This window comes from Salvelinus sp. IW2-2015, linkage group LG19 (genome assembly GCF_002910315.2).
Source record: "Salvelinus sp. IW2-2015 linkage group LG19, ASM291031v2, whole genome shotgun sequence".
Taxonomy (NCBI): domain Eukaryota; kingdom Metazoa; phylum Chordata; class Actinopteri; order Salmoniformes; family Salmonidae; genus Salvelinus; species Salvelinus sp. IW2-2015.
The window spans coordinates 32,390,233-32,410,855 of record NC_036859.1 but is presented as its reverse complement, the minus strand read 5'-3'; the positions used below and the strand labels follow the sequence as shown (position 1 = coordinate 32,410,855).

General features: G+C 44.2%; 2 protein-coding genes and 2 non-coding genes across 4 annotated transcripts; 3 read left to right on the top strand and 1 right to left on the bottom strand.

Moving 5' to 3' along the window:
• Positions 1–2,486: 2,486 nt before the first annotated feature.
• LOC111979174 (large ribosomal subunit protein uL18) lies at positions 2,487–6,882 on the top strand. The gene is made up of 8 exons (XM_024009522.2): positions 2,487–2,595; positions 3,112–3,181; positions 3,507–3,622; positions 3,728–3,862; positions 4,544–4,746; positions 5,419–5,596; positions 5,935–6,023; positions 6,290–6,882. The coding sequence occupies exons 1-8, from the start codon at positions 2,593–2,595 to the stop codon at positions 6,390–6,392; spliced, it is 897 nt and encodes a 298-aa protein (XP_023865290.1). The 5' UTR covers positions 2,487–2,592; the 3' UTR covers positions 6,393–6,882.
• On the top strand, positions 3,321–3,420 carry LOC111979849 (small nucleolar RNA SNORD21). Its single transcript, XR_002879384.1, has one exon. It is a non-coding gene; the product is annotated as a small nucleolar RNA SNORD21 (small nucleolar RNA).
• On the top strand, positions 5,100–5,223 carry LOC111979855 (small nucleolar RNA SNORA26). The gene has a single exon (XR_002879389.1). It is a non-coding gene; the product is annotated as a small nucleolar RNA SNORA26 (small nucleolar RNA).
• LOC111979173 (divergent protein kinase domain 1A) lies at positions 6,695–19,559 on the bottom strand. Its single transcript, XM_024009521.2, has 6 exons — positions 19,468–19,559; positions 19,273–19,356; positions 12,693–12,827; positions 11,418–11,525; positions 9,128–9,304; positions 6,695–8,918 (listed from the first exon to the last, which is right to left on the bottom strand). The coding sequence occupies exons 2-6, from the start codon at positions 19,324–19,326 to the stop codon at positions 8,106–8,108; spliced, it is 1,287 nt and encodes a 428-aa protein (XP_023865289.1). The 5' UTR covers positions 19,327–19,356; positions 19,468–19,559; the 3' UTR covers positions 6,695–8,105.
• Between the last annotated feature and the right edge of the window lie 1,064 nt (positions 19,560–20,623).

Here is a 20,623-nt window from a genome sequence, read left to right as displayed (position 1 = left end):
GCAGAGCAGATACTGTGGCTGTCCCTGCCATCGCGCTCCAGGACAGCAGAGCAGATACTGATGGGCAACCAAATGGAGCAATGGTTCAGTAGCTAGCGTTCAGTAGCCAGACTACAAACTGGCGGGCTCTATGAGGATGAAATTTAGCATAATTCAGCTAGCCAGCTAGTTCAGTCACAGATAGAACAATGAAGCAGATTTTTCACCGAATGTATAAATGTGAAGCATCCGGTTGGTGTTTCCACTCACTACCAAATATGGTGATGAGAGGAAGCCCAGTTTGTTGACTTTACCCTTTGCCAAAGTTTCTAAAAATGTTGTTTTTTAGAAGGAGTGCAAGGGTGAATTGAGTTATTGCACACTCACACTTCACAGAGTTGGCGTTCCCTAATGAAATACAATTAAATCAAATGTTATTGGTCACATACACATGGTTAGCAGATGTTATTGCGAGTGTAGTGAAATGCTTGTGACCAATATGCAAATATGCTAATACTGTACACGCTAGAACGTGCCAATAGGCTCTCGCTAGCTCATGCTTGGCTCTGCCCACCTCCTTGCTTGTTCTGCACACTAGGATTAATTTGTTCCCATTGGATACTACAGGTTGGGGTCTATCTTGGGTTAGTTCTAAAAATCCCACTTTTCATGAGTCATGACGTTTCACAATGCAGTTTACAAAGGAGCATGAGGTTGTGATTAATATCACAACATCCTATTCAATTCAGAACCCTTATACTCAGTCTATTTAAAAATGCCATTAACAACAGATAACTTTTTTTCAAAATATTAATTAATTCATTTCAGAAGGCAGYATAAAAACAAATAAAGTAAAGCAGTGGCAGTCTGGTCTGGTGGTAGTGCTGCCAAGTTGGGTGTACACATAGCCCCTTTGGGCAAGGGTTTGAAACCTGCTCTATGACCAGCAACTCTGTCTCCCCATCTTGTTCTAATCTATACCTATCCAAAAAGGAAGAAATACTCTCCTTTGAAACAGTAAAAAGTATATAGGCTATTGGCCTCTCAAATTCAACTCATGACCTTGAAGCACTTCCACTGCTTTTTGTCATTGTTCCCCTCTAGTAAGGGGGGAACCTGGTACACCAGTGGGTGTAATTACTTGTCAGGTACATTAGAAAACCAGCAGGCTTCGGACCTCGTAGGGTAAGAGTTGAATACCACTGCGTAGTAGAGGAGGCTGGTGTGAAGAGCTATAGGAGGACAGGCTCATTGTAATGGCTGGAATGGAATGAATGGAACGGAGTCAAACATGTGCTTTCCATATGTTCAATGTGTTTGATACCGTTTTATGGATTCCATTCCAGCCATTACAATGAGCCCATCCTCCTATTGCTCCTCTCACCAGCCTCCTCTGATGCACAGCTACATCAAACATGTGGTTTCCATATGTTCAATGTGTTTGATACCGTTTTATGGATTCCATTCCAGCCATTACAATGAGCCCATCCTCCTATTGCTCCTCTCACCAGCCTCCTCTGATGCACAGCTACATCCTTTTTCAACACTGTTATTGAACTTTCAGGAATGCCATGCCTAGCATAAGTAGTGAGCAGTGGAGGCTGCTGAGGGAGGACAGCTCATAATAATGTCTGGAAATGAGCGAATGGAATGGCATGGAACCCATGTGTTTGATGTATTTGATACCATTCCACCCTTTCCGCTCCAGCCATTACCACTAGCCTGTCCTCCCCAAATACCTTATTCCCGAGATCACATACTGCAGGGCTGGGCTACTGTACACTGGAATGGGTTGCTGCTGCCCTCTGCTGGTGTCTTGGTAAATGTCAGCCAGGACAATGACCCTTTGTTTCTTATTTCTATTTCTGGTGTGTTTTTATACTACCTGTTATTCTACCTGTTTATTTTTAGTGCTACATTGATATTGATTACTGCATTGTTGGGTTTGGAGCTCGCAAGAAAGGCATTTCACTGTACCTGTGCACTTGTTTTGGCCGGTGTAGGCCGTCATTGTAAATAAGAATGTGTTCTTAACTGACTTGCCTAGTTAAATAAAGGTTACATTTGACATTAAAACTTGAAACTCTGTGATGGTTTATTATCCTCACCCATGGTAAGAACATCCAGTGGCGCTGGAGGGGAAACACACACAGATAAAGTTTTACCACACAATGTCATGTAGAAGTATACAGGGATTCTTTACTTAGTCAGAATTGATTTTGAATGTAGTTTCATGGGTGTTAGTTCCTTGTTGTATGTGTACTGTGTCTTTGCCTTCATTATGGTGATATTCATAATTGAGAGGCCAGAATAGATTATTCTTGCAAAAGCGTAAATATTTTTGCAACTTTGCTTGCATCCTTGCACAGATAGGAGACACATCAGAGACTAATATTGTAGCCTCTGCCCAGGCATTCACCTGAAGCCGAGGCTAGCGATATGAGATATCGCTAGCTAATAGATAGATAATATTCATACAATTTCTCCTCCAATCCACTAGGTGGCGTGTATTACAGTTTCTATTCACAAGAACACACATCCTGTCTGCAACGTCAGCATATTTTACCAGCTCTGGAAAAGGCTGTCAACTGAGAAGTTGGAAAAACTGCAAAAATGGTAAATATATTGTCGTCATATACTGTCAACATTAAACATTTAATGCTATTACTTGTCCTGTGCATTTCTATGTCTGATGTTCGTTTCTTTTGAAATGGATGACGTTGGATTTGTGATATAAACTTTCACCGGTCAGCTGAATGCTAGGTTCCAGCGTGGTGATATGGCGCTCAAAGGCCTTTGACATTTCTTAGTTATTCCTATTAATAAATAATGACATGCCAATTGCATAACGTGTTTGTTGTTAATATATCGGCCTGCTTATCTTCCATGCGAATGAAACTGGTCATTGTGTGAAGAAGTTGTCAGTCGATACTCTTGTTTGAAAGTCCTAACGTTACCTAGCAAGTTAAGTTTGCAAATTGGCCACCAGTCTGAAGAAAAGTGTTTCAACCGGCCAAGCTAGCTGTGCCATGGAGAACTTACACTGCAGTAATATGTATTGCACGTTAGGTGAGTGACACCCATGTCACCAGAAATATGCAATGGCAGCTGTCTCACTTCTCTTCTCCACAGGGCTTCGTGAAAGTAGTGAAAAGTAAGGCGTACTTCAAGAGATACCAGGTGAAATTCAGGAGAAGGCGAGGTGAATAATCATACAATTTTCTTTATGTTATGCACATTTACGAGCCACGGACTCAATAGATTGTAGAACAGTGTTTTAATTGGCTTATTTTAATGGTRAATACTAACCAGTTTTCAACTTGTGCGTTAAATTCGCTGCTTCTTAATGATGATACCAAGATCTCTGAGCATTATGTAGTTGGTCCTTCATTTGCGACGGCTGATGTTTTTTTGTTCTTTCAAGACGGGGCTGAGAGAAGCAAGATAGTCTTGTAATTGTCATTGTCCTATTGGCTAATGCTGGCATACTAACCAGTTGTGTGTTTGTTGTGATTTGTCTTTGACAGAGGGTAAGACTGACTACTTTGCCCGTAAGCGCCTGGTCATCCAAGACAAGAACAAGTACAACACACCCAAATACAGGATGATTGTGAGGTTCTCCAACAGAGATATCTGTTGCCAGGTGATTGCTGGAGGGCTGATGTGTGCAGCCGTGGTGTGATTTCAACAACTATTTAGATTTGTAAAAACACATCCTGGCCCTCACCACTTTTATCAATTGCTTCAGATTGCCTACGCCAAGATCGAGGGAGACCAGATTGTCGCTGCTGCCTACTCCCATGAGCTGCTCAAGTATGGCATCACCGTGGGACTGACAAATTACGCTGCAGCCTACTGCACGGGCCTTCTGCTGGCTCGCAGGGTAAGGGTCACACACTATGACATGCTTACACACATACTATATGCATACACATACTGAAGTCTCAAACAGAGAAGAATGCATAGCTACATGTCATTGTGCAATCCCATAGAGTTGGCCACATGTGCGCACTCGTGCTAAGATTTCTTGCTTTTTCTCATAGTTAATTTTTCTGTTTTCATGAGGTAGCTAGTTGACGTCATTGTGATTCATCAGGMATGACTTTCCCTTGAGTGAAGTTATGTCAGGGTGTTGATGTGTAGCCATTCATCTGCAGTTCTGCACTGGAAAAGGATACTTTTTTTCAAATTATGGGAGAGGAATTGTTGCTGATGTTGGGTTTGAGGGCTTTTGACTAAAACCTTCCACCATAGCCAGAATCAGTATCATTGTGCTGACAAAGCAAGACAGACCTGGCCTTTGTGGACTTCCCTTTGTGTATAGATTTGATGCTAGCAAATGCTTATAATTTTGATGTCTAATACACTGAACTCTGTTTTTTTGGGGGGGGGGGTGTAAGCTGGTGTGGGGATATTCCTTAACCGAGTCTGATATCCAGCAGCACAGTTAATGCAATGAATTTTCAGTTTATCAAGATTCTATTCATTAGATATGAATTGTCAACAGGGGTTGCTGCTAAATCTTAGACTGCATTTCTCTAATGAAACATCTTGGTCTCCTCAGCTGCTGAACAAGTTCGGCCTGGACCAGGTGTACGAGGGCCAGGTGGAGGTGACGGGGGACGAGTTCAACGTGGAGAGTATAGATGGCCAGCCGGGGGCCTTCACATGTTTCCTAGACGCCGGGCTCGCCAGGACGTCCACAGGAAACAAGGTGTTCGGAGCACTAAAGGGCGCCGTCGACGGTGGGCTCTCAATTCCTCACAGGTTAGTTTGAGATTTTGGCAATTAAGTTCTTTATCTACCCCACCAGAGTCAGATGAACTCGTGCATATCATTTTTGTCCCTTCGTCCAGTATGAAGGAAGTTTTTTAACTAGCGTTWGCGCAATGACAAAGTCTATGCGAACAGCTGTTCCTGAGCCCACCAGTCATTGCGCTAACACTGSTTAACATTAGTCTGGGWAACTAACTCTTAACTTCCTTGATACTGGATGCAGAGACATCAAAATTGTATCATGAGTTCATTGGACTCTGGGGGGAGTCGATTAATGACTTCATGATCAAAATCACTAACTATCCCTTTAAGTGCAGCTTAAAGCTGAATATGTATCCCCTTTTTTGCSCATCTAGGACTTGAAGTGTCCTATATGATCAACACAGAGGGGTAGAGGATGATAGTTCTCTCATAAACCTGTAGTGAAGGCTGAACACCTCACTGCGGATCCTGTCGGGAGATACAATGTGTCCATGTCTCTTCGCCATGGATTTGTTTGTATAATGAATGGCCAAGACCAGACCATCGGCCCTGTAATAAGACATGGCCTTTGTCATAAAACAAGTTTTTCCAGAATCACATTGTATAATTTGACTATTCAAAGTCACTAAATSAACCCAAGTAATCCAGTGTTGTACCACATCACCATCCTCTTCTCCTCAGCACAAAACGTTTCCCAGGCTACGACATGGAGAGCAAAGAGTTCAACGCAGAGATGCATCGCAAACACATCATGGGCATGAACGTGTCGGACTACATGAGCTACCTGATGGARGAGGACGAAGACGCCTACAAGAAACAGTTCTCGCGCTTCATAAAGAACGGAGTCACGCCAGACACAGTARGTCCTTTTGCACATCCCACTGAATTAGATATTAGAAATGTAATGCTGCCAGACTGATGGTAGTTACTCCTGGTGTGTGAGGGTATCGGTTGGTTTGGCAACTCCTTTCTCACAGTTTTCTGTGTAAATTTGCTGCTTCTTAATGATGATTCCAAGATCTCTGAGCAATATGTAGTTGGTCCTTCAATTGCGACGGCTGATGTTTTTTTGTTCTTTCAAGACGGGGCTGAGAGAAGCRAGAATAATTACCAGTGCTGAAAGGCTATTTGTGTGTTCTGTGACTCTCGTCCCAAAACCGCTACCCTACCTCTGTCTAAACAATGTCATTCTTTCAGGTAGAGGAGATGTACAAGAAAGCACACGCCGCGATCAGAGAGAACCCAGTCCACGAAAAGAAACCCAAAAAAGACGTCAAAAAGAAGAGGTGGGTTTGTCTCCGTTGCTGGATTTCCGCTTGGGAACACTTTGAAATTGTGCTTTGGAGTGTGCTTCTTTATGATGATACGAAGTACGCTGAGCAAAATGTAGTTGGTCCTTCATTTGCAACGGCTGATGTCCATTGTCCTTTCAAGACGGGGCTGAGAGAAGCAACTTGTATACCCACTTGTAGTATTAAAAACATTGAGCGGTCTGCCATTTAATGTTGTTTAATGTGCTGAATGTTAATGGGGGCATTGTTTTCTGTCGCAGGTGGAACCGCGCCAAACTTTCGCTGGCACAGAGAAAGGACCGCGTCGCCCAGAAAAAGGCCAGCTTTCTACGAGCACAGGAAGCCGAGGCAGCGGACGGTTAGAGGGACGGGGATCACTGCCCGTTCCAAAGACACCACTGCACATTGCCTCAATAAATTTATTGCAAATGACTTCATCACTTTGCTCTCTATGGAAATTCTGCCAGTGTGGCGTGTTAGACATTTTGGGGAAATTCTGGTGTGATTGAATGATAGACCTGATGGAAAACATTTAACATACTAGGAACTCTTTAAAAAAATGTTTTATTAGTATTGGTATTACATTTCCTTCGACTGTCACTGCATACTACAGTCAGGACAATCCACAACTCAGCTGACAAAGAAATTAAGATGAGACCACAGTGAGTGGTATGTGGATTTATTGTGCAAAATCATGCTGTTTCAAACTTCAAGGAAAACATACATTGATCCCTCAAAATCAGCTGTGTGCTTCAGCTCCTTCAGAAACCAGACCGGGTTTCCTGTTTAAAAGTTGCGCTTGAAAGAATGTAGAAACAGGAAGCTGAATAAAGCGAGCAGTTCATGTACAGTACCTCCTTCACAAGTGGTTGACTAATTTCAAGTTTTATAGTTTTCAGCATGATCTCATGATACGCTACACGGTTAGTGGTAAACTACAAGTGAAAATGTAGATGGTGTGGTCTAGGGCAGTGCTAGCTGCGCCACCAGAGTCTCTGGGTTCGCGCCCAGGCTCTGTCGCAGCCGGCCGCGACCGGGAGGCCCATGGGGCGACGCACAATTGATCTAGCGTCGTCCGGGTTAGGGAGGGTTTGGCCGGTAGGGATATCCTTGTCTCATCGCTCTCCAGCGACTCCTGTGGCGGACCGGGCGCAGTGCGCGCTAACCAAGGGGGCCAGGTTCACGGTGTTTCCTCCCACACATTGGTGCGGCTTGGTTGGGTTGTGCTTCGGAGGACGCGTGGCTTTCGACCTTCGTCTCTCCCGAGCCCGTACGGGAGTTGTAGCGATGAGACAAGATAGTAATTACTAGCGATTGGATACCACGAAAAATTGGGGATAAAATTTAAAAAAAAGAAAATGTACATGGTACACAAACCAAGAATAATGGCTCGTCATAGGCCGATTCGGGAATTCAGGACGACAGCTGGGTACATTCCAATGTCTCCTGAAATCCACTATTTGCCATAAATCTAAAAGCATTGGATTGGTTGAGGTATGGACTACAGGAAGTTTCCACMATATTGGTTATACCAGTMATTTCCTTTCAAATCAGAAGGGAACTGGAACTGGCACACTGGAAAGGAGAGAATTGGAACAATACCATAGACCTCTATAATACTGTTTCTTCGGATAGATTCCTTGGTCACATTGAAGAAAACGAAATGTGCAAGTGTACTTCCAACGTGTAGTTCATAACTTACCAAATGTTCCATCTGTTTTTTTCYGAGGGGAAAACAAGACTCCCTGAGCCCTGTCATAAACAGCAGATCTACAGTTATTTTCCAGCATCCTGAACAGGAATTATAATTATCATTCTTCCAATGAGTCAGCAAAACATAAATAAAACAATGTAGTACGTCTTGAATGAATGATCCACCCAAAGTGGTTGTTTTTGTGATTCACTCATTTTGAATGTTATATTGTATTTCTGCCTGCTTGAACAGCAATAGCTCAGACACATGAAATGACCCCTGGAATCGATAGAACATCACTCAGATGCACAAAAACGATAACATTCAAAATGGGTGAATCTTTCCTTTTAAGTATTTGAGGACTCGGTTGTGTTGTCCCCTCATCACGAGTCTTTAGTATGGGATATCTGTCTCCACAGCAGGGCCTTGAGGTTGTTCAGAATCAGGGAGTGCTCCATGTCCATCTGTCCCGCCGAGCCTCTGAGGGCCATGCAGGCGTACAGCTGCCTCTCTAACCCCTCCCTCAGCTCTGACGGCGCCCCTCTCAGAAGGTAGTCCCTCAGCACCCTGCATGCCTTGGCCAGGTTGGGCTGGGTTACCTCCTCCCTGCATCGTCTCTGAGCCATGTCGCACGATGTCCGGCAGTCCGGCCCCAGCACACAGTCGTCGTCCTTCTCGCAGTGCAGCGCACGCATGGTTCGCCGGAACGTGTCCTCAGAGACGATGGCCCTGGGGTCGGTGAGGCGGAGGTCGTGACGGTCCGTGTAGCCGAAATGGTCGGCGCTCAGGTCGCACATGAGGAAGCTCCCGTAGTTGCCGTGGAAGATGTCCTCCACCAGCTCCAGGAGACCCATGGAGATCTTGGCTTTGCGGGGCCAAGAGGGCGTGAACCACTGGTCCATGCTGCGTCGGGCCTCACTGGGTACCCAGGCCTCAAGGGACCAGGGGAGGCTGAGACCGTACAGGGGGCCGTAGGGGACCCTCTCGGTCATGTACAGGTCCCCACAGAAGCCCAGCAGCCGAGGGGTGTGGCCCCGGTCCTGGAGGAGCAGGCCCAGCAGYACCTCATCCAACTGGAGAAGAGCCCAGGCTGAACGGGCCTCAGGGAGGGAGACGTGCCCGTCCTTGTTGCCGTCGGCGACGGTGAGGATCTTGGTCACCAGGCTGGCCAGGTTGGCCTGCTCGCCCAGCTTTGACTGGAGACGGAAGGAGTTAGGGGAGGTAAGAAGAAAAGAGAAAGAAGTTAAGGTGATGKTCTCATGCTCAATCTGGAGATTTTGGTAAAACTGATGGTGAAATAACAAAATCACTTTAAACAAAAGACAAATGATAGTTGTAATGCTATGCTGATGTTGCCATTGTGACACAGCATATGCTAAAGTCAAAGCAGCAGGAGTTCCAGAACCTTGAAGTGATTGAAGACCATCTCTCTGAACTTCTTCACAGACGTGCCACGGGTGGGTTTGTCGAAGACTGCAGCCTCCCTCCGGGGCTCCGGCTCTTCTCCCAGCTCATAGTGCAGCACCTTCCCCACCCGGCAGCGGATCACCCCGTCCACATCACCCCAACCACCTGTGTAAACCTGAGGGCCCAGGCAAGGGGAACGAGAAGGACAACCAGACCCAAGTTAGTGGAATTACATTATTATACACCTACAGTCGATAAGAAGGACCAATGGTTCTGACTTATTCTTCTGGACTGACTGCGTGGGAAATACTATAGTGAACTTCTACTGAAGACACCACACCCTTCAATAAAACTATTGGCTACATACTGGAACTTGCCGAAGTGCCTTCTTGAGTCGACATTAGGGCTGTAGGTCCCRGTTGTAGTAGGTTGTCCCAAGATGCACTGATCTAAAGTTGGTTTTACAAAACCTGGATCTGTACTTAAAACAAACCAAGACTACTTGAACAGTACAGGGCTCTACAGTGCTACCAACAGCTTGTACAGGGCTCAATTTTTWAAAAACTTTTATTTAATTTGGCAAGTCAGTTAAGAACAAATTCTTATTTATAATGACGGCCTACCGGGGAACAGTGGGTTAATTGCCTTGTTCAGGGGCAGAATGACTGATTTTTATGACTGATTCGATCCAACTGGCCCAATGCTCTAACCACTAGGCTACCTGCCGCCTATAAAGTGCATATCCACCTAAATATTTTGCTTTGTGACCTGGAATTTTAATTTAGGAGCACCAGTGCGCCTAGAAAAATGAAGGATTCTAGTTTTAATATCTCAGATATGTTTCATTGTGCTCACACATTTCTTTGTGTGCGCCTACATTTTTCAATAACCTGGTCAGTGTAGAGCCCTGCAGTACAGATGACGCAATCTCAATCCACACCGCCCTTTCTCACCTGGACAAAAGGAACACCTATGTGAGAATGCTGTTCATCGACTACAGCTCAGCGTTCAACACCATAGTGCCCACGAAGCTGATCACTTAGCTAAGGACTCTGGKACTAAACACCTCCCTCTGCAACTGGATCCTGGACTTCCTGACGGGCCCCCAGGTGGTAAGGGTAGGCAGACGTGTTGTTGCCACGCTGATCCTTAACACTGGGGCCCCTCAGGGGTGTGTACTTAGTCCTAACCTGTATTCCCTGTTCACCGACGACTGCATGGCCAAAAACGACTCCAACACCATCATTACGTTTGCTGACAACACAACAGACGGCCTATAGGGAGGAGGTCAGAGAACTGGCAGTGTGGTGCCAGGATGACAACTTCTCCCTTTATGTGAGCAAGACTAAGGAGCTGATCATGGACTACAGGAAAAGGCGGGCCGAACAGGCCCCCGTTAACATCAACGRGGCTGTAGTGTAGTGGGTCGAGAGTTAAGTTCCTTGGTGTCCACATCACTAACGAACTATCATGGTCCAAACATACCAAGACAGGTGTGAAGAGGGCACGACAAAGCCTTTTTCCCCTCAGGAGACTGAAAAGATTTGGCATGGGACCTCAGATCCTCAAAAGGTTATACAGCTGCACCATCGAGAGCATCCTGACCGGTTGCATCACCGCCTGGTATGGCAACTGCTCAGCATCTGACCGTAAGGCACTACAGAGGGTAGTGCGAACGGCCCAGTACATCACTGGGGCCAAGCTTCCTGCCATCTAGGACCTATATAATAGGCGGTGTCGGAGAAAAGCCCATAACATTTTCAGAGACTCCAGTCACCCAAGTTATAGACTGTTTTCTCTGCTACCGCACGGCAAGCGGTACCGGAGGGCCAAGTCTAGGACCAAAAGGCTCCTCAACAGCTTCTATCCCCAAGCCATTAGACTGCTGAACAATTCATAAAAATTGCCACCGGGCAATTTACATTGACCCCCCCCCTCTTGTACACTGCTGCTACTCGCTGTTTGTTTGTTACCTATGCATATTCACTTCGCCCCCACCTACATGTACAGATTACTAGCCTGTACCCCTGCACACCGACTCGTACCGGTGCCCCCTGTATATAGCCTCGTTATTCTTATTGTGTTACTTTTTATTATTACTTTTTATTTTAGTCTACTTGGTAAATATTTTCTTCTTCTTGAACTGTACTGTTGGTTAAGGGMTTGTAAGTAACCATTTCATGGTAAAGTCTACAGTTTTTGTATTCGGCGCATGTGGCAAATACAGTTTGATTTGATTTACAGTAACCCCTGCAGCTCAAAGGTAGGGGCATGGTGTGTTACCTCACCTGGTGGTTGGGGCTGGTAGAGAGACATCTTCCCAGGTAGAGGGTGTCTTTGTCACACAGACTGCTGCAGGCCGAGCCGTCAATGATGCCCCTCCTGTATTTATCACACTGACAAGTGGAGGGTTGGTGTTAGTCTATTCCTCTCCATTAATTTATTCAATATAACAATATGCTAGGTATTACAAAGTCAGAACCATAGCGCTTAAACCACTTGTGACAGATTTTAATCTTAGTGACCTCGCTATTGTTTTATTTCTATGGTCAGAACCAACAACACTTCACTCAAGATGAAAGTTAACTGCCACAGACTACCCAAAGACCTGTCACTAACTTCTTTCTCTGTTTGACGCTCGCATGTTACGAATTAAATCAGTCTCGTGGTAGCAGATCTGGTAACAGCAAGGGTCCGAATGCCAAATAGCTTGTCCTTGAGCCTTTGTGTCTAAGCTTCATAAGCCTCAGTGCTCTAACCCTCAACGGTTGAATGAGATGGATGATGTCAAAATGGTGGAGGATAAAAATGGGTGATATTGTATGGGTGATGCTCTTTACAAGGGTTCCCCAACTGGCGGCCTGCGAGCCGAATTTGGCCCGCGTATAATTTGTATTTTTKGACATTTTTGGACATAAAAGACCATAAAAACACAAGCAAATCAGCAGCAAGTTATTTACATTTTGGAAATCTGTCCCAAAGTATTCCAATAAAATAGAAACGTGATCGTATACAAATGTAAGCAAGGTTTGAAATGCTGTTTTATTTCAACATTATGGGCTTCTTGAGGTCAATTTGCTCTGGCCCCCTGACCATCCACTCAAGAAAACATAATCGTCCTGCCACTGAATCTAGTTAATGATTCCTGCTCTACACTACAGCAGTGCTACTACAACTACTAAAAATCTAATCAAATTTTATTAGTCACATACACATATTTAGCAGATGTTATTGCGTGTGTAGCGAAATGCTTGTGTTCCTAGCTCCAACAGTGCAGTAATATCTAACAATTCACAACAATACACACAAATCTAAAAGTAAAAGAATGGAATTAAGAAACTGCCACATGTTCCAGTATCACAGTGGAACTGGGTCGTGACCTGGCTGGTCCAGCAGTTAGTACCGCCGATCGGCCACCCCCATATTATGTAGTCATTCCAATCTGTCCCATAGCCTGTTTGACACACTCCTCCTGTTATTCCTGTTCCCCCTGTCTATCAATAAAAGCATAACAATATGAAAGTTGGTCATGAATATGATATGTCAGATGTGTCTGTACTCACTATGGCGTTCTTGCACTCATGTCCTCGGCAGAGCTCGGTGTAGTTAGAATACTGGACGTAGATCACCCAGCCTCCCACGAACACTGTCAGCCAGGTGAGGAACAGGTATTTCACCCGCACAAAGGAGATACGAGCCTGTAGGCGTCAAACAGAGAAAGACGGTTGGTTGGTTGCTTCATTCCCTTTAAATGCATGAGCATGCAGTTCTACCATTTCACGTTGTGAAATTATACAGTGTGCCGAGCACCTACCCTACATAGTAAACATCACACCATATGATATAACTAATTATATATTAAGTTCAGTTGGTTGATGTTATTTGATTGTCAATGCATCAGAAACAATGGATTTTTCACTAATTTCATGATCTGGTTAAGGTGAGCTATTCTGTTATGATTTATAACAGTGATTCCCAACCAGGGGTACTAGGACTCCAGGGGCACTTGGCCTATCCACAGGGGTACTTGGCCTATCCACAGGGGTACTTGGCCTATCCACAGGGGGTAGTTGAGAAGACTCATGAGACCTAATGGGAAAAATACACAAGGGGGTACTTTCARGGTACTCCGGGCARAGCACAATTCAGTTGGTGGAACAGGAACTGGAAAAGGTTGGGAACCACTGACTTTAAATATGACACACACAACCTACAGTACAAAAAAATGGAGTGAGAACATAAAGAACATGCCCCATTTAGCCATGAGATGGAAAAATGAGGCTAGCCTGGTCAATGGCAGTATACTAATTAACACTTCCTAATCAACACCGTCATGTGACCAACAACTGACAGCCCAGCAGTATTTTTATTACATTTYTTAACCTTTTATTTAACTGGGCAAGTCAGTTAAGAACAAATTCTTATTTACAATGACGGCCTAGGAACAGTGGGTTAACTGCCTTGTTTTCAAGGTTTTACTGTTAACCTATAAAGCGTTACATGGGCTTGCTCCTACCTATCTTTCCGAGTTGGTCCTGCCGTACATACCTACACGTGCGCTACGGTCACAAGACGCAGGCCTCCTAATTGTCCCTTAGAATTTCTAAGCAAACAGCTGGAGGCGGGCTTTCTCCTATAGATCTCCATTTTTATGGAATAGTCTGCCTACCCATGTGAGAGACCAGACTCGGTCTCAACCTTCAAGTCTTTACTGAAGACTTATCTCTTCAGTAGGTCATATGATTGAGTGTAGTCTGGCCCAGGAGTGTGAAGGTGAACGGAAAGGCTATGAAGCAACGAACCGCCCTTGCTGTCTCTGCCTGGCCGGTTCCCCTCTCTCCACTGGGATTCTCTGCCTCTAACCCTATTTACAGGGGCTGAGTCACTGGCTTACTGGTGCTCTTTCATGCCATCCCTAGGAGGGGTGCGTCACTTGAGTGGGTTGAGTTACTGACGTGATCTTCCTGTCTGGGTTGGCGCCCCCCTGGTTTTGTGCTCGTGGTGGAGATCTTTGTGGGCTATACTCGGCCTTGTCTCAGGATGGTAAGTTGGTGGTTGAAGATATCCCTCTAGTGGTGTGGGGGCTGTGCTTTGGCAAAGTGGGTGGGGTTATATCCTTCCTGTTTGGCCCTGTCCGGGGGTATCATCGGATGGGGCCACAGTGTCTCCTGACCCCTCCTGTCTCAGCCTCCAGTATTTATGCTGCAGTAGTTTATGTGTCGGGGGGCTAGGGTCAGTTGGTTATATCTGGAGTACTTCTCCTGTCTTATCCGGTGTCCTGTGTGAATTTAAGTATGCTCTTCTCTAATTCTCTCCTTCTCTCTTTATTTCTCTCTCTCGGAGGACCATGCGTCAGGACTACCGGGCATGATGACTCCTTGCTGTCCCCAGTCCACCTGGCCTTGCTGCTGTTCCAGTTTCAACTGTTCTGCCCGCGGGCTATGGAACCCTGACCTGTCCACCGGACGTGCTACCTGTCCCAGACCTGCTGTTTTCAACTCTCTAGAGACCGCAGGAGCGGTAGAGATACTCTTAATGATCGGCTATGAAAAGCCAACTGACATTTACTCCTGATTATTATTGACCATGCTGGTCATTTGACATTTGAACATCTTGGCATGTTCTGTTATAAATCTCCACCCGGCACAGCCAGAAGAGGACTGGCCACCCCTCATAGCCTGGTTCCTCTCTAGGTTTCTTCCTAGTTTTGGCCTTTCTAGGGAGTTTTTCCTAGCCACCGTGCTTCTACACCTGCATTGCTTGCTGATTGGGGTTTTAGGCTGGGTTTCTGTACAGCACTTCGAGATATTAGCTGATGTACGAAGGGCTATATAAAATAAACTTGATTTGATTTGTTCAGGGACAGAATGACAGATTTTTACCTTGTCAGCTCGGGGATTCGATCTAGAAACCTTTCGGTTACTGGTCCAACGCTCTAACCACTAGGCTACCTKCYGTATTGTAGTTTCCACAGTGATGGTGGGGTCACACATATTCAAGCTATTGATCTCATAACCACAGTGGCCCAACAATGTCCCTTTGAGACTAAACAACAGAGATCAGGGGTTAAGTGTTGGATTGGTCCTAATGTAATAGAAGACTCGAGACATAGTTGTAAACCAATTGAGTTATCACTTCAGCTGTGGCATGTATCACATGACAGGTTAACAGGCTGTATGCAGACATAGGCTATGTTCCAATGTCCATACTAGCATACTAATGTTGCATACCCAATCAGGAATTGACGTTAAGGGCTGCCCCATTGCCATGACAATACATTGCTTCACACTAAGTGGTRTGCTAGTGTGTGGATTTTGGAATCAGAGCATGTCTGAAAGGCAACTGCGACCAATAAGATCCTTATGAGGCGACAGGGACCAATCGCCTTCGACTTTCTCTGACTTGGTATTTCTAAATCAGGACTATGACCAGGGCTGGAGCTTAAAGAGGTGTTGTTTTGGGATGAGAAGAATAAGCCTGAACAGTGACAGAGTTATGGCTTAAAGGGGTGTGAGAGAGTGAGTGAGAGAGTCCTGAGTTGTGTTCACCAGACACGAAATGGAAGAAAGCTGTCTGACCTCTGAAACGGTGTGAAATGGAACTTGTATGAGAAACGCTCGTTCCCATTTKGTTTTTCCACTGTATGCCCCAATGAACCTGACCCACATCTTTCAGTGTTGTCCTCACAGAAAGGCGGTAACAGATAGGGATCAGATATCCCCCTCCCAAAAGCCTTGCTAGACTATCTGATCTGACCCCTGTAGTGTGTGTGTGKGGGCTAACACACACTTTAAAGATACAGGGCTCTGGCAGTCACTTAGGTATGAGGCTCCATGATGAGTCTGTGTTTGAAGACTCGAGACATCGGCCTAGTTGTAAAATCAATTGAGTTACAACCAATAGGCTAAAGCAGTGCTTGACTTGGACTGAAATAGGTGCCGGTACTGTTTATATTCATGTGAAGTAACTCCTCAATACATTTGAGCTGATATTCTGTAGGAGGTGCAGGAACTCAAGCAGAAGAACATTTGAGGTGCCGGTACTCAGCTCCGGTGAACTCCTGCCCAAGTTAAGCCCTGGGCTAAAGGCTATGTCACAGGTCTCATATCATCTGACAAGATAACTTTTTWATTTTATTTAACCTTTAACTAGGCAAGTCAGTTAAGAACAAATTCTTAATTTACAATGACGGCCTACCAAATGGCAAAAGGCCTCCTGCGGGGACGGAGGCTGGGATTAAAAATATAAATAAATGTAATAAAAATATAGGACAGAATGTGACTGGCAGAACATGTGTTGTATGTGGAGGATGAGAGCTGCAGTAGATACCTCAGATAGGGGTGAGTGAGGCAAAGAGGGTTTTATAACTGCCTGTAGGCAGACAGAGGATGTCTGAAAAGTCATTGTGTGAGTTTCAGAGAGTAACTACCTCTACCTGTGCTTGTGTTTCGATGAGGAGCTGTGTGTGTGTGTGTTGATCGATGTGTTTGGTTTGCATGCAGTAATAATACTCCAGTCTCACAAGTTGAAACAGGTAAGATCAAAATTGCACATCTACTAGCTTCCGTCTGATAAGTAAAACGGTTGCAGTCAATGAGGTGCCAAAATGCTAATTGTGTTCGTGTTATGCAACAATAATGCATATAATAATAGGTTTAAACACTTCACGCCGCTGGGTTGCACTTTGACTCATAGACAGTTAGCGGCTCTGTCATGTGTGAGTAACATTTATCCTACAGCCCATTGCTCTTTGCTTCTAAGGGTCTACAGTATGCCATTTTCACATTCCCTGACACTATTATGCAATAAAGGCTGTCGTGATATCCTGCATTCCCCTACTCCAGGCCACGGCTAGCTCTACAGTAAAAGCATCACTGCATAAGCCAGGCCTGCCACTTAAGTCACCACAGGTCACATCCACTAACGCATGTTTAATAATACAGTAACAGTAAAAATAGTAATATCACCTTTTACTGTTTCAAACACCTCCTTTGCCGAGGGTTAGTCTGTGCAGCTTGCACATAGCACAGACTGTCTTTACACTGAAGGAAATAATAGCACTTGCCATTGGCCTTGCTCACTCCCACACTGCTCCTTGCTATCTATTTCTCTGTTGCTCTCTCTCATAACTGCTTCTTAAGGGCAACTCTTATCTACTGAGTAAATACAGTATTTCCTTGCTGTGTTAGTGTGTTGTCAATAAACTTTTTTATAACCTTGCATTGCTCAAAATAACTAGCCAGATGCTGGCAAGTAGTGTTAACCTCAGGAAAAGATGGGGGGGGGGCTCAGGAATTCACACAGGGTGAAACATCATTTGATGTAGCTGAGAACTCATAGGTTGTTAGATGTCATAAAGACCCTATGCCAGACAGTATTTCACTTCGCAATCAAATAGTACTGTGCCTATGGCAGCCAAACCTTTTGCATTGTGAAGAACTTACACGGCCTGCCAACAAATAGCGTTGTTGCTATGACAGTCTGGCAACACAGAAAGGGGTTTGGTGCCAGATAGGTGGTGGACTGAGTACTCTGTAAACCTCTCAACCCACTTGTATTAATAAGTAGTCAAGGATCCTTTTATATCTAAACTAGCAAAAACAAAAGCTATACTACATTTAAAGTGTCTGCAATCCTATGAAAGTACAGACAAAAGGTTGAAACAATGTATCTGCTCAACTATGGAAAGAAATATAAATAAATAAATGGATTTGCTGAGCCACGTTTACATTTCCGGTGTCTGGTCCGGTCAACGCTGTTTGGATTTATGGTCGCCTCATGAATCACTGTAGCAGGCGTATTCTGTTGACCGTCCTGCCAAGAGGCCACATTCTACAGAGAGTAGTAATCTTGTTCTAACAGTGGTCTGTTCAGGAGGATGTARTGTTACAGAACGTTCAGATAGAAATGTGGTTTGTAGAACAGATATGATTATCTGTCAGATCGAACAGTGTGTGCTCTWCTCGTTCTGATTATATCTGCAATGTTCAGAACATTTCCCCTCACTGAATACAACACATGCTGTGTTTCAACAGATGGTGGAACAACTGTTAAGTATAGCTAAACATGGAAATATAATATTATAATGTGCTATTGAATGCCCTCAACACACCCCTACAGCCAGGTCAGAAATGTATTCAGGAGCTTGAATAAGTTACATATTAGCTAAGTCTCCATGACATATTTAACAAAAGCAAAGCAAGCCTGTCAGACATTGAGAGCAATGTCAACATTACCACAGTGATGGATTGGGAACCATCGTGATAGGGCAGTGATGCAAAGCCTGAGTACACAAGCAACTCTATCACATCCAAGTGAGATAAACTTTTATACTATCCAACACAAAACAAACTAACAGACAGAAACACACATACACACACTGTGTGGCCCCTCTCTCCCTCTTTCCACTAAGCGTTTTATGGTATAGTGGAATTGCAGGCCCCGAGTGCCCAAAACCTTTAGTTCAGCCATATTATCCAGCACAGCGGATTATTCTTGCTGTCGCACTGGATACACGTAAATCAAATATGCCGCTGGTGGCCTCAGGCAGGGACAAAGGTGACCCACATCCACCCCTTACTGTTGGACGTGACCTGTTATTACGCCATCACCAATTTGTAATGAAATATAAAACAATATTATGAAAAAAGGATMGCAGGACTACATTGAGCCAATGAATTAGCCTACATTCAACAAGAGTGTATAAAGATATATGCAATAAAGTGTAGACTATAGCCATAGTCTAAAAAATCCTATTAAAGAGTCTGGCATAATTTATTTCTGCCAGTTCTTTGGGGTAGCCTATTTTTCCAAACCAAATTGACGCACTTCATGGCAGCATCAACAATTTCAGCATGCAAGAATATGCATTGCAGCAAAACAGTCTTTTCAATCTCTAAATGTCTAGCTCGTGGCTGTCCTCGCATACATGGCCTTACTGTATAGGCTACTATAAAACCAACATTTGAGTCCCTTCAGAATTTTAAGAGGGTGCACGGTGTCCCGTGTGCGTAATATTGCTCGACAAAAAGCACACTACAGCTGTCGATGACAGTGGCCACACGACGTCAATTCGCTTGTGGCGCGGTTGATTGTAGACTGAGCTCAATCAATATAAATTGTAAAACGGTTTAGAACTGTTACCTGGAAATATAACGATTTATTTATCCAGGCACGTGGAAACAGACGCCTCGCCATCACAAAAATAGATGATCTCCATACGCGGAGCTGCGAAAGAGAATCCAAATAAATGGAGAATGCATTTCAGTGCATTCCTATGCGTTCGAAGCAGATTCTATTAACACTGAATATATCCGTTGCAGAGTTATTCTTAGTTACCCTTTCGTGTAGTTACAGCCGAAGCCTGTCTCTGAACGCAGCGCTGCTGTCTTGTCCGTGCAGCTGCTGATCACCACCTCACAAGAAAGACCACAGAAAATAAAGGCGCTGGGACGATTTTTTGGCGACGCAAAAGCTTTGATCTCCTCTGTGCAAGCAATGCATAACCATCACATTTCCTATGAAAATTTCCCTATGAAATAATGAGAATTTCTATGAAATCATTAAAACATTTATAGATTATAACTCTTCTCTCTCACTAATTCTGAATTTCATGAATGCTTGGATTTGCCATAAAATGTAACTGTTACAGCAGCTCGCAGTCATAAAAAGCAACAAGGTTTCAGCCTTTCATTGTAACAAATATGTAAATGTTACACAATGTAACAATACACAATGTTACAGGACTACTAACAGTAACAGAGGTGAAGATGGTGTATGGTTCTCTAGCGCCGACAAGTGGACGGTTGATTAATTCATATATTTGATTGGAATTCAAATAATATTACAAATATGAATAACTATAGGCTAGTCTACTACAGCTATACATTTTCCAAAACTTCAGAAGTATCCCAGAATAGTAGGTTGCCATGTCCACTATGCACACTATAATTTAGTTGTGGGCTCACAAGCTGGATATGCAGTCTAGGTGGGACGAAACAATAAGTGTAGATAATAATAATTGGACTGGTTCTGACAGTAAAACATATATATTTTTAAGTGGGTCGTGGGTGGAAAAGTGTCCTGCCTTCATTTTCAAATGTATCTAGTGGGTCAAAGATGATTGATATAGTGCCAAGATACATGTCTCTCCGCCTTTACAATGGGAGTCGTTGTCCACAAAGCGGCATTGCTGGCTGTCTCGCTCCCGCCTTATCCTTTCTTTGGATTGGTGGATACATCTCATTATTGTTGTCCTTTTTTAAATATTCGATGAGGGTTGTTGACATCAACTGCCTGTATTCAGTGGAGAGAGACGCTATGCTACTAGCCTAATTTAATGAACATGCAGTCATCTCGAGACATCTCCGATATAAAGTGTTTTTTCTTTAAGTTTCCGGGATGTCACCTTCCCAACTTATATCAGCATTATGAAACTTCTATTGGATCAAATAAACCTCACGTAGCAAATAAGACATACATTTTTGTTGTTGAC